At 33.4% G+C, this 15,135-nt stretch overlaps 1 protein-coding gene across 1 annotated transcript in view; it reads left to right on the top strand.

Moving 5' to 3' along the window:
* Window positions 1–14,706, top strand: part of ND-SGDH (NADH dehydrogenase (ubiquinone) SGDH subunit) — a 39,321-nt gene extending 24,615 nt beyond the window's left edge. Inside the window, exon 4 of the mRNA XM_085819932.1 lies at window positions 14,446–14,706. Within this exon, the coding sequence (XP_085676058.1) occupies window positions 14,446–14,590 (145 nt within the window). The 3' untranslated portion in view covers window positions 14,591–14,706. The remainder of the gene's footprint in view (window positions 1–14,445) is intronic.
* The last annotated feature ends 429 nt before the right edge of the window (window positions 14,707–15,135 follow it).

The raw sequence follows: 15,135 nt of genomic DNA, 5'->3' as shown, positions 1-15,135 counted from the left end.
TAAATAACTATTTCAGATCATTATTATAATTTATATAAAAAAGGCTAAACATAACTGAATGGATTCCTGCATCTCTATTTTGCTACCGAGTTATCGCTAAAGATAATTTCATCTCGTTGGTTGTTCAAACATAATTTTCTATAATGAATGATGCATTTTCTTTGAAAAAAATTCTATTGCAGACTTTTTGTCATGGGCAATTCCCAAATTGTTAAATCCATAGGATATCAAAAAAGGATTTTAAATTAAAAAAGGATTTAAAAATAAAACTAGTATTTAAAAATTAAACTAGTATTTCAGTGGGGTCTTAAGAAATATAGAACTATCTAAATTTACGCAATCTGAAATCGGCGCGTAAGCTAGATTTGACGCGCTGTTAAATGGGCATGTTTGCTAGATTTGGCGCTTTTGCGCATACATTTTCGCTGCAATTTTTTACAGTTTTCAGAACGGAATAGTACCGAATTTTTTTATTTAGAATTATTCAGTGAAGAGCGGTAAGTTTGCATATTTCTCAACAGTATTAACTGTTGTTAAGCAAAAAATGGAATAAGATTAAAAATTGACCAAATGAAGTGCATGGAAAAACACAAATATTGAAAAGTATTTATTTATAGATATAAGAAATAAAAAGACCAGAAGGCAATGCAAGCACTAACAACATTCTTTTGGTCTATATTACTTGACATGACTTTGTTACACAAGAAAGAGTGTTTTTGTTTTTCAAAATGCTTGGTAAAGTTCATTTTTTTAAACAAAGAAGAGAAGGTAAAGGAGATGCACTCTCTCACTTACGTTTCGATGAACAAATTCGGTCTATGACTTGATTAACTTTGCCTTTCTGAACAAGTCCAGTTCTTTTCAATAAAAATTCCAGTTGTGGTCTAGACCAGTGGTGCGCAAACGTTTTTCAACTGCGACCTTTTTTGTAGAGAGAAAATTTTTGGCAACCCCTAGAGATAAATGTTCACAAATATGATGTATATTTCGCACATTTCTTTCGTTTCATCGAATAAAAACATCATCATATCTGACTCATATTAATTTTATTTATAATTTTAAGAAAATACTTTTTGTATAACACAAAAATCAGTAAATTGCCCTTTAATGAGATGTATGTGGCTGCAAGTTTCTAGTTATCTCATCGATGTTTGGATGTATGTTGCTAATTGCAATTCGCATATCATCTTCAGTGTTTAAACGCGAGCGGTATTTAGTTTTTATTGAGACTAGTTAGCTAAATCCAGTTTCACATAAATACGTTGATGCAAATTGTATTAACACTCTGATGGCATTCTTGCATAAAACGGGATATTGTTTTTCCACAGATAGCCAAAATTTTTGGCAAGGCTGAGTCTTAATTGATTTTGAAGAGTATAATCACTAATTAGATCTATCAATTTCTCTTTCTCACTAATTTAAAGAGTTGAACTGCATATGTCAAAGGAAAATGGATCACGAATCCAACCAAGATCGTTTTCAGAAAAATCCTCGAATCTTCTCAAAAAAGTTTCCTTTAACTTTTCAATGTGATTGGAAATGATGTTTTTAAACGTAAATATATCTATTGATGTTTTTAAACGTAAATATATCTATTGATGTTTTTAAACGTAAATATATCTATATTGTTTTCCTTGATAAAATTGTTAAAGCAAGATAACATGTCGGTGTTGTTTTTATTCAGTTCAGTTTGCCAGAGACTAAGCTTATTCTTAAAAGCTTGAATTTTACTGGCTGAAGTTATGATAGTTGAATTCTCACCCTCAAATTTAAGTCGTTAAGTTTTTCGAAAATATCAACTAAATAGCTCAGCTTCCCTAGCCAAACTTCATTGATATAATAACTTGCCAATCTATGTTTCTTTTCAATTAAAAACATGTACACTTCATTTCTCAAATCAAATATCCGTCGTAGTATTTTCCCACGTGAAAGCCGTCTGACTTCGGTGCGTAACAGTAATCTCTCATATGTTGAGCCCATCTCATTGCAAAGTATTGAAAAGAGACGGCTGTTGTGGCTGTTCCATTTAATGTAGTTAATTGAACTAACAGCATCTTGTAATATGTTGTACAACTCTTTATCCATATCTTTTGCAACAAGAGTTTGCCGATGAATCATACAATGATTAAATACCATATGAAGCGCTTCTGAATTAAGCCTCTGAGCCCTTTATTCGAACCTGTTAATGCTGCAGCACCATCAGTACAAACCTCAACACAGTTTGCCCAGGTAAGGGACTTTGTTTCAAAATGTTCATTTATTACTTCGAATATTTTTTCTCCGGTTGTTTTTCCTTCCAAACTTTTGCCACATAAAAACATTTCTGTTATATCTTCATTAAAAATAAACCTAACGTAAATAATTAGTTGTGACATTTTAATAATATCGGTAGTCTCGTCCAGTTGTAAAGCAAATACAGAGGAATTTTGTATGCGTTTTATGACTTCTGACTCAATATTTCGTGACATTTCGGAAATCCACCGAGACACGGTATCCCTTGATAATGGTATTGTTTTTAGTTCATTTCCGTATTTATCGCCATGCATAATTGATGTCGTCTTAGTTGCTGCAGGAATAAGGGATTCTCCAATTGTATGGGGTTTCATTGTTTTTCTTATTAGATAAGAAACTTCTAAAGAAGCTCGTAATGCTTTCTGAGGTATTGTTGTAAATTTCTTTAAATGTGCACTTTGAATTTTCAGATTTTCAGCTCGTCTTTGAAAAAAATCGGCATGTTTATTTTGAAGTTCTTTATGTTTAGTTTCCAGATGCTTTTTTAATTTAGCTGGTTTCATGCTCTCATTTGCTAATTTTTCGTTGCAAATGACACATATCGGGCTTTCTTCATCATCAACAACACAAAATGTAAAACCATTTTTAATAAAATTCTCATTGTATTTTCTTATTTTTTTAGATCGGGCATTTAGTTCAGTATTTTGCGACTTCTCATCAGTATTTGTTCGTTTGTTAGCTGAAGATTTACCTGGTGTATGCATTACTCATTTATCCATTATGAAGATAGGGGTTAAATTATTTAAACTAAAACAAATAATATATAAAATTTTACCATTTTTTTCCGAGAAATTCAATAAAATTAACAGAGATCTTTCTCTAATGATAGTACATACCTGATAACAAAGAGTAGCAAAGCCCGATAAAAATATAAAAAATCATAATTACACAACGTCGCATGATAAAACCCGAGGATAAACTAAAACAATTGCAGGCCAACTGCTACATGCTACAACTTGATGCGAACACTTCAAGTCTTCACTCTGACTATCAGATACACCGTATACCTCGCCATCTGATTGGCTGATCACGGAAGCGAATTTTCTCCCTTTCCCTGCGGTTAATGTCTAGTCAAATAGGTGCTTTTCAGTAAAACTGGCGAATTACCACGAAGAGGGTGCTATCTACCGGAGTGAAAAACTTGCGTCTTCACACTTTACATACATTACACATTACGGTCAAAGAATGAGCGGACAGCATGAAATTGAAATTAAACAGTGAGTGACGGCGCTTCACTCTTTATATATGAGTATGGTACGCAGCATGCAGGCATAATGCATTTCATAAAAATTTGGCGACCCCCAAAAAACTTCTGGCGACCCCTAGTTTGCGCACCACTGGTCTAGATAAAGTTTCTGTAAATATGTTTGCACACATCACTTTGGAGTGTTGTACTTAAATGATTCATTGGTTTTGTAAATCATGCATATTGTGGTATTTTACATTCATGTGTTTAGTCTAATTGTTCCTTTCTTTCCTTTCTGTAAAGATTTATACAGAAGTTGTTCTTGGATATAATGTTAGCTTCCTATTGAATGAAACCTAAATCTTCCATTAATTGTCAAATTTAAGGCTAGAGCTTTGCTGTTTCACATACACAAAAAACAGGGATACTTAGTGTATCCGTGTTGATGGCGAAGGAGGAAGCCCACTATGACACTGATGATCCATTGGGCATGTGATATTGCAACAAATCAGTGAGTCTCTTTATGTCTTTGTATTTTTCACACGAACAGACTGGATGGCATTTAGTTAATCTATATGCAATAACTGTAGAATTATCAAAAATTAAAAAGTCTTAAGTTGTGCTATGCCTAATGAGGCTGTAGAACAGTGCATTAAGTCGGTACACAAACTTAAGTGTCTTTTTGCCTAGCATGACCAAAAGTTAACTTTCAGTTTTTTTCAATTTTGTTCAACTTTTTGCCCGCTGGCTGAATTTCTTGTCTTGCGTAGAAACTGAAATTTTTTTTTGGGGGGGGGGGAGGAGGATTAACTGTTTTTTAACTGTATTTGGAATTTTAAGTTTTTCTGTATTTTATAGTTTTTAATGAAGATTGAGTTTTATGTAATTTTGCCTTGCCAAAAAATGAGAACTGAATTGGTTGAATTAAAAATAAATGTCTAATGAAATTCAAGAAAGTAAGTTTAAAGGAAGTGCAGAAAAAAATGTGTATAATTTTATAGGCCATACAAGGAAGTCATGTGGTGCTCACATGAGATATTTGAGAACTAATATTTGGGTAAATACTGTATTTCTTCAAAGATTTTTCCTTTTAGATGTCGAGCTACAGGTTCTGAAAATTTAAAAAATATTCGCATTATTTTCCTCTTCCTTACTGCACTCAGTGCGAGTTTCCCTAAATTTTAAAATGATTTTATGTGTGTAGGATTGTTTTCATTTTACTAATGAAGACAAACCCTCATAAATTCTGTACGAAGGTCACACCAAACCTATGCCTTCTAACTGTTGAACATTATGCCAACCTAATACAAGAACCTACCTGTCGCAATGAAGCAAACACGAACTGCCATTCAATCTATGATTTTATTGAGTTGGCTGTATGTTCATCTTCTCTAATTGTTTCTGGATGATTGAAGGCCTAAGGAGTAGCAGAGACAACAATGAGAATGGATGAGATTTAAACTGTGGGGAAGTAGAAAGATCTTATTAGCTATTGTTAATGTTAACATTTTTAATGTAGGTTTCTTTTAAAGTAATGATATTGTCATAGTTGCTTCTAGTTTATCTGCGATTGCTTTGCATTTGTTGTGTTCTTACATCCTTTGGAAATTAAATCATTAGCATAATTCTCCCCTTTTGATTTTCAGACAATAAAACTAGTTGGAAAAAAGGGGGTAAAAACATGAAGAAATACAGTATCTTTTATAATGGCATCTGATATGTGTTTTCTTAACAATTTCATATGCACAGGGCTGGCGTTAGAGCAGATTTATAACCAAATCTTTTGAAAATGGAACTGAAATGTAGGGTCATTGGACAGTAACGGAATGTTCCAGTGAGTTTACTTCTGAATGTGATTCTTCTCAGTAGCAACTTTATTTTTGAGAAATAACTGTAAAAGCTTGCGCTTGGTAATTTTTTTTGCCAAAATCGGGAAGGTATGTATTGTTTGATATACAGGGTTGCCACGCTACCTGGAAAACCGGGAAAAGTCAGGGAATTCGGAAATTGACAAAAAAATTCAGGGAAAAGTCAGGGAATTTAAGTGTTTTAGTCAAAATCTGGAAACGTCAGGGAATTTCATACAACGATCCCGCCAAAAAAGGCGAGTTTTGCACCGATGGACTTTTTTGGCGAATTGTGTATCATGTGAGTGTCATTCGGGCAGCTGGTATAGAGCCAATTTTCGCATCTCCAATCTGATTGTCTTTTTAGAAAGGCAAAGCAAGTTTCCCGCAACTTTTGGTTTCCAATAACCTCGAGAATCGCATGTGCAGTGCATGAACTAAAGAAAGTACCTGTTCTCGTATAAAACAAAATGGGTTTAATCCTAGTATACGATACCATGAAGGTTAGAATAAAAAAATATGCATTGTAAAGAAGGAAAACCTCTCTGCAACAGACGTTTCTCCGTTCCATCATAGCGGGAAACAGCTGTGCATGCGCGATATATCTGTCGCCAAAGCACGAAACCGGTGTCGAAGTTCGAAGGTCACATTATCAAGAGTTCATAAAATGAATATCGTTTAAAATTTCTTTAAACTCTAAAGGAAAAGAAAATATTTTTTGGCGCAAGTAAATTAATTCATGGATTAGTTATTTTGAGGGGAAGGAAAAAAATCTACGAAAATCCGTTTTTAAAATTATTGCAAAAAATCCAAGAAAAAACGTTCTTTGATAAAACGTTTCTTCTTGGATTTTTCGCAATAATTTAAAAACGGATTTTCGTAGTTTTCTTTTTTGTCTAAGAACGTTTCTTCTTAACACGTGTTTCTCAATTTCCTGTACACATCGCGGAGAGGGAAATTCTGGCCGCCAGGTTCCGTCGCCAAATCCCTTGGCAAATTTTCCCTCCGCTTTTTACATAGACGTTCTCCATGTGTAGTACAGTGGGATTTGGCGACTTGATGATGAGCAGTAAACGGGTCATTTTGTTCTTGGCGACAATTTTCAAAATCATCCGAAGGCCGTATCGTATACTAGGATTTTACCGCAAAATCCTTTTTTTTTTCCTTTTTAATAAACCTTGTCATTTTGCAGTAAAATAAAAAAAAAATAGTAATCAATCATCTAGGATAACCATGTAATATAACTATATTCGCTAAAATATCGTTGATTATTCTAATTAAATTTAAGTAATTATCTTTATTTTTATGTTATTCATATCATTTAATGTTGCTTCTTCCCTCTAAATTTATTTATCATTAGTAAATAATATTTCCAAATTTCAGGAAATTTTCTCTGGCATAATCCTGAAATTAATTCTAGCAGTATGATGACATCACGAAATTTAATGCACATATTTTTTCCTTATGTATGCTGCGAAATAAATATAAAATACCTCAATTTAGTAAAAAAATATCATTAAATAGATTTCTTTCTTTCATTTAGCTGCAGAATGTCTGCAAAAAAAGCCTTATTTTATTCCAGATTGGGCAGATTCTAATCTCAATCTTCAGTGGAGAAAACAACTCCTATTATAATAATATTTGTGTTTTCAAGTGTTAAGGTGCTTTTTAAGAATACACCTCACACAAATTAAATTTACCTAAAATCTAACCTAACTTTCAGCATTGCATTGTGATTTATAAGAACCGGATTAGCCTCGTGTTGAACTGGGGATGATCATGAGTAATAATTAAATAAAACGTACAGTTGTTATACAATGTATATATCTTAAATTTTATTAAGTTTTTTAAGCGGAAAAGTAAACAAAATTATCAAACAAAGTGTACCAAGAATAATTAAGAATAAATGTCCTCTGGGATTTATTGAATAATTAAGTGAATTTGCTACACAATACAAGTAATACCATAATTAATTTACTTCTTAGCACAGCCAACGTACATTACGTGGATAAACTGGAATTTTCTTGAAACATACCTGGAAAAGTCAGGGAATTTCATGCTCCTGTTTGAGTGGCAACTCTGGATATAATTTGTCGGATGTATTTACATTTGTTTTCATAAAATTCAGCCATAAAATATAATTCTTATGCTTGTCTTCATTAAAAATTAAAAAGCAGCTGTTTTTATGGGGTTGAAATGGAAAGGAAACATACAGGATTATTGGCAAGTTGCCAACTGGTTTATAGTAAACTGTAGTTTAAAGCATATCACCATTTTTTAAGATCAAGAAACTGAATGCTATTGTTAACTTCTGTAGTAATTGCAAATTGTTGGTTGAGGAAGTTTTCCAAAATAAATGAAAATAGTGCTTTAAGTTTACCTATTAAATGTTTTCATATGACAAAGATAATTTTCAGCATACTGTCTCCAAACAAAAAAAAAAGGGGGGGGGGGGAGGGGGAGAAAAAGGGCTTTGGGATGACTTGGTGAAAACAAAATTTTCTGTGTGTTGTATATCAGTTTCAGCCAAAGTGGGTGATAGTGATGCTACCATAAAAAGACTTTTTTGCTGTTTGTTAATTTGGCCATTGGCTCTAAACACCATTAAACTGTAGATGAAATGTTCGATTTCTTAGAAAATTTAGTAACAATATCTACGAAGCCTTTTATTCCATCCACAATTTTTGCAATGTTTAAAGCCAATGGCCTGCTTCTCCTCAGTGTCGTTCAATGCATCCTCAGCAGTACAGTGGAAACTCTGAGAAACTGCACATGAGAATTTCTGATTTCCCCAAGGAAAATATACATTGGGTGGAACTTAGCACTATATTTGTCACAAGGGAACATGAGGCACTTTTACATGGCCTGTAACTTTTGTTGGCAACTCTGAGTGGTTCTTTTTTTTTTTTTTTTTTTTTTTGTATTTTTTATAATGTACACTAGGGCAACTATACCCCAATTAAATATTCTTTTATATGCATATTTTCCTAGGGAAATCATTAATTCCTATGTGTAGCTTCTTATGAGTTTCTGCTGATGCTGCATTCTGTTTTTGGAAGATTAATATTGTCAGCAATTATCCTATAGTAGCTCACAGTTAATTATTTTTGAAGTCTATACAAAATCTGTCTTTCTTTAAAAAGTTAAGTCCAAAGATGCATGGACTGTTATATCAGCCATTTGTAGACTTTATGCTTATATATGCAGGATGTGAATTTGCATATTCATTTTCCCATGCACTGACAATTCTATCCTTTCACAGTCTGTAGAGTCAAAGATGAAGCCATTTTCAAGAGATTTCCATCCCTTTGCCAGGCTGCATCAGATCAAAAAATAAATAAATAAATAAATAAATATCGCATTTAGTCACGACTGTTATCAAGCAGCTACATGATTTATTTATTTTTTATTTTCAACTTAAAGATCGTGAACAGATGATATCTATATACCAACACTGGTAACTGAATTTTCTGCTTATGCTCCTCTGTAATAATTGTTACTTTGCTCTTTAAGCATGAAGCATTGCCTCCATAAATATTCTTCAATGGTGTAAATTCAGCACTTTATTATTGTAGCTGCTTTGAATCTTCTATTGCCTTAAGTCTTTTCATCAGTTTTGTTACCATTCTAAACACCTTGTCTTCTGCTGGCTTTCTCTGCAGCCTCTACTCTACAGATCTTTATTATTAGCTGTCCGGAGTCAGTATGTCTTTGGTTTCCCACCTGCAATCTGAAATGCTAATTGCATTAATTTTTCAATATCAGTAACCAGTTCTTGAGGGGTCTTTTCTGCCTTCTATTGTTAGGTTTTAAGCTGCAGTCAGTGGTAATCATTGAGAAATGTTTCTTCAAGCTGCAGATCTGAGGCATCAACATTAAGTATTTTTCGACTGAAAGCACCTGTAAGATATCAACAGCCTCTTCTCTTAAAGTTGCAGCCAAATTTAAAGCTTTTCTGACAGGGCCTTGCAGATTTGGCTGCAAAATAATTTCAGATTACATTAAGTATACATTCCATGATGACATCTTGTCATGGTGATTGCTTAATTGCCAGACAAACAAGCTGGGGTGTTGCTCAAAGCTGAAAGAGCCAAAATGTGTTGTTTAGAGATGAAGCTGTCTCAGAAATTTCTTTTCAAAGCTTAAAATTTCTTTTTCAAGTCTCTCATTCACAGCATTCAAGATGTTCTCTTTGAAGTATAAATTCAAATTCATTTCAGCTGCTTCCTCTCCATGGCATTTCCTTTGGTTTTCATTTTCTATTTATTTCAGAAGAACACGCTACTGCTGCTTCTTACCTAGCAGCATTTATTTCCATAATGGTTTTCAGCTAGTATTCCATCTTTCTTGTTACATGTGTTCAAACAGATGCACAATTCTAACACTGGTTATTGCTTTGGTTCACGATTATCTTTGTAAATAATCACTTTGGATGAGCAGGAAGAAACTGACAGTTTATTATAAATTCATATTGATGTACAGCACAATAAATAGCTGTAGCAGCTGATTAACCTTTAAAAGACTGGGGAGTTTGGAAAGGTTTCACTTAAAAGGATGGGTAATCCTAATTCATTTGCATCCCCTTTTAGCTGCCACTGTAAAGGGAAACTATTATTGTATTGTAACCTTTCCTTAAGGTTGCCTTTGTTAATTCTCAGATAAGAGACTAGGGAATAAGACAAAGGAATTTTTTCTCTTTTCTATAAACTAGGCAAACATATGATGGTGAGATTTTGTAGCTAAGTAATTGTCAAGTGATGGAAACTATATTGACTTCATGTTGTAATGAAACTATCCCTTAGCAGTAAATACCTCCTAGGTGCACTTAAAATCAACATAGTCTAATCAGTTTTTATTTGTTTTCAAACAGAATTTAGTTTAGAATTACATGTACAGATTAACAGTTTTAATTTATACTTGAAAATTATGTTTAACTATTTGTTTCTCGCATAAATTGGCAATTCACATTCATTTTGTTACAAACATTGTGTAACAACTTATATTTATATGTTTAGCAAATTGTCTTGTATTTTTGTTTGAGTTTCATTTACCTTTCCTTATTCATCCTTATTCAGTTCTTTTTTTTTTTTTTTTTTTTTTTTTTTTTTTTTTTTAATTTGCTGATTTCGTCCCTATTATATTAAGTATTTCTCCTTTCAACTACATTTATTGATCATTGTTCTTTCTTGCATTTTTATTATGAACGCTTTTTTTCTTTTCCATTAGCATTGGTTTTACTTTTAATATTCTCTTTATTATAAAAAAAAAGGATTTTATCGATTATATTTTCATTGCATTTTGCATGTTTCGAACAACAATATTAAATACAAAAATGGCAATAAAAAATTGAAACATAAAGAAAAAATACATTTTTGATTACACTAAAAAATTGGTGAAATTGATACTAATGTCATAAAATTTCAAGATTTATTAACTTTATTTATTTATATAGACCCACCAGAGGTTGAGTGGTAAAAGCAATGAACACTGATAGCTAGGTTCGTTTGACATTTCAGTGAACTACCAGGCTGGATGTGGCATCATGTGTAACATAACTACCAACCAATTTCCCTTAAAATGTCCTCCAGAAAGACCCTTCTGCCTTTGGCAGATAGCCCTTTGCACCTTGGTCGTAATACAAATATTCCAACTTTTATTTATATGTGCATATAGAGACTGGAATTGTTCACAAACAGATACTTATCCTCTCAAAATATAGATGCTGTTATGCAGAGCACCTCTGCAGGAATCAATTCCTGCAGATCACCAATTCTTGCAGGTCATCTCTACAGGAATTTAACTCGTTTTTCATTATGCACAAGAATGTGAGGAAAACTGAAATTACAAATGATATTTAGTATAATCTTGTTATTATGACAGTGATGACAATTTCTTTCTTAATTAAAAAAAAAAGCATATGCCAAAAAGTAATTCAATATTTTGGTAAAATATGAAATAAGATAAATAAGTAATATAGATCAAATTAGATATTATAGATGAATAAGACTGCATGATTATGCAAAATTATGCTAGCAGTGTTTGCCTATATGGAAAAATAACATAGTTAAGGAATTTATTTATTATGTGCTTCGCCATTAGGCACTACATGGAAACGGAAGAACGCTTCATGAAGATATTTTGTTGGGAAGTGGCTTGTATGCAAGTTACAGATGGGGACAAACCTCGAAAACGCCCATGCAGCCAGCCTGTTCGCCGGGAATCGAATCCCAGATTAAACTACCAGTGTTCAGTGGTGTTTATCGTTTAGATGCTGATAGGTCTCTGTTAAGGACATTCTGCATGAAACTGGCTCATATGCTAATTGTACGTGTAGGAGAAAAAAAGAAGCTTTATTTAGCTGCAGCAGAGAATAGAACCTTCGAGAATCACCAGGATACATATGTATTTATATTTTAATTAATAATTCTTATTTTGATTATCTTCTAGGAAACTAAGGGTAAATGCTAATTTAACGAGAGATTTTTTAAAAGTGAAATTGTAGTAGATGCTGTAAAACTGTAATTTAATACATTTCCCACATTTTGCTTTTTTGCCACATTGTGGATTTGCAAATATTTAAAACAAAAAAAATAAATAAATAAATAAATAAATAAATAAAATAAAATAATTTTAGAAAGCAAATATATAAGAGAAATTATTTAATGATCTCATAGAATGTCCTGACTTTGTAAGGGGAAATAGTCTTTTTCCATAAAATCATCAATAATTGGGCGTTTCGTCTCTTTGTATTTTTGAATAAAACTTCTGTGCCGATGCCAAATGCAAAAAAAAATATAAATGAATATAATGCTTGAATTTAAATATATAATTGTATACACACAGATATATGGGATACATCTATATATGTACACAGTCATATATACATGGCATTTACACATACGTACATGTGTATGCTTTTATCCGCATATGCATATATCCAACTAAATATGTTTTATGTGTATATATTTGTGCATATACAGGGGTTGGACAAAAATATGGAAACACCTTTAAAAAAACATGATTCTTTGCTTAATATGGTGTAGGAAACCCGTTGGCATCCAAAACAGCTTGCAGTTTTCTCGGAATGGATAAATACAGTTCCTGTATGTTTGCCAAGGGAATATTATACCATTCTTTCTGCAAAACAGTGGCAAGTTCAGATAACGATGTTGGCAGTGGATAACGAGAACACACTTTCCGTTCCAATGTAGACCACAAAGGTTCGATAATATTCAGGTCTGGTGGCTGTGGTGGCCAGGGGAGATGGGACAACTCATCCTCGTGCTCAGAAAACTAGTCCTGGACAATGGGAGCTGTGTGAACAGGGGCTTTGTCGTCTTGGAAGACACCATCACCATCGGGGAACAAAGTTTGTACCATGGGATGAACTTGATCGGCCAAAATGTTCACATAAGTCTTGGCAGTCATGTGCCCTGACACAGTTATCGTGGGGCTAGCAGAAAACCACGATATGGCTGCCCAAACCATAACAGAACCCCCGCCATGTTTCACTCTTGGCAACAACTCTGTATTTAACTCTGTATTATAGGCTTGAGATGGCGTTCTCCAGACGTAAACTCGGCCAGAAGTGGGAAACAATGTGAAAGAAGCCTCGTCAGACCATATTACTCGCTTCCACTGCTCTATAGTCCAGGATTTATGACTTAAACACCAACTTTTCCTGTTACGGGCATCACTGATGAGTGGCTTCTCAATTGCAGCACGGCCAGCAATTCGCTGTTTATGAAGCTCCCTTCTAATTGTTTTTGTACTCACAGGGTTCGGTAACACAACATTCATTTCAGCAGTAACTTTTGCAGCTGTGGTCTTCTTATTTTTTGTCACAATTGCCCTTAATGATCGTCTGTCACGATCACTCAGGACACACTTTCGTCCGCACTGTGATTTAGCAGCTGATGTTTTTCCGCTTTTCAAAGATGCGGAATAAATCTTCGATACAGTACCTCTTGAAACACTAAACACCTCGGCTACCTTGCTTACGGAAGCACCTACCATACATGCTCCAACAATTTGCCCACGTTCAAAGTCTGTTAGCTCTGACATAATGCAATGACAACCTCACACAACAGTACTCGGACAATAACTGAAATGTTTAGCACATTTACGAAGTTGTATAGGTGGCGTCAGTAGTCAAAAACGCCAGCACCACCTGCATATTTCATTAAAATCAATCTTTCTTTTCAAACATGCATTTCACAAGGTGTTTCCATATTTTTATCCATCCACTGTATATGTGTATGCTTTTATTCGCATTTCCATTGCATATGCATGCACACCTCATTTGCATATGTATATACCATATGCATATCAGTATAGTTAGGTTACTTATGTAGAATTCTAGAGGGCAAGTTAATCATGTGAAACACAACTGAAAGTTTCTGCCTCAAGCTAATATTGCACTGTTGAGGGAAAATGAAAGGGAATTTATGAAACCCTATAGTTGTGAGGCATGAAGGTCATAGGACAAGTTGCAGGGGAAGGTTATCGCACAATAACTTTATCCACACCCTAAATGGTGGGGGTGGGGAAAGAATTTCTTTGGCCGATATTTTGGCTACGGCAGTCTTTTTGAGACTCTGCAGCTCTGGCCATTTCTCTGGGCTCCCATCTTCTAAGCATTAACAAGTAATTCATCTTAGCTTTCAGAGCCGAATTTGTATTTGTTTTCCTGGATCCTCCAGAAAGTTGTCAAATCATTAACTTGATGGCAAAAATTGTTCCCTTGGCATGTCAGAAACATTTTTACTTATGGCTAAAATCTAGGTGAGCTATTTACCATTTAAATGTTACTGGACACGGGAGCGAAGTATTAGAGAAATTTACACCTCCCATTTTTAGTTTATGTAATTTTTTTTAAATCTTTAAATGTCATTTAATATGCTGTTTGTAATTTTTGTTTGTTCATGTAAGATATTGTTTTTGGTGTTAAATTGCATGCATTGAAGGTTTTTTTTTTTTTTTTTTTTTTTTTTTTTTTTTTTTTTATAAATTTTTTAACTCTTTTAAATGAAATAACTTTAGAATGATTTAGAGCTATTATGTTATCAAGAGTTTTTCATTGCTTAGAATGCTATTTTCCTGATTCTCGTTCTTTTTTAGCAATACCATTGATAAAGCAAAATACCTGATGGCTACAAGGGACGATTACAAAGCTTGGTATTTTATGCCATCTGATCAAGGAAGACATTACAGATATGCCAGAAAACTATATGATGAAATGGAAGAAGAACGTGGGTTCAAATAACAATGTGCATTGCAGTTTTCATAAAGAAAATTGAGTTCTTTGGAGGAATTTTATGTAGAAAAAAATACTTTTATTTAGTTAGATATTATTACAAATAAAATGATAATTGTTCTTGAGTGCTGTTTATTCTTGTATCCGCATTTTTGCAGTTACATTATCTGTTAAGCGGAAGTAAGCATTTGATCAGGGTATCTGCTGATAACATCGCAGATGAAAATGTAGCGGGAAAAACAATGCAAGGCAAAAACTTTGTTATACAAAACATCGTGGGAGAATACATCGCAGTTCTAAAGCATCGTGGTACAAAATATCGTCCTAAAAAGTAAAGCGGTTAAAAAACTCCACAGTTTAAAAACTTCTTGTTGTTGAAAATATCGTGGTAAAATATAAAGTATCTACAAATCATTGCATGACGATAACATCGCAGACATGCTTTTTTCAGGCTTTAATAACTGTAAATGGATATTCCAATAATGACTCGTGAGTGAAAGATGGAAAAAGGGACAATTTTTACTTTCATATTTTTTATTAACTAATAAATTTTT

Source organism: Stegodyphus dumicola, chromosome 7 (assembly GCF_044657685.1).
Source record: "Stegodyphus dumicola isolate Sdum_Otavi_A_Nest chromosome 7, ASM4465768v1".
NCBI lineage: Eukaryota > Metazoa > Arthropoda > Arachnida > Araneae > Eresidae > Stegodyphus > Stegodyphus dumicola.
The sequence above is the reverse complement of the archived record's forward strand: the minus strand, read 5'-3'. Positions and strand labels throughout refer to the sequence as shown.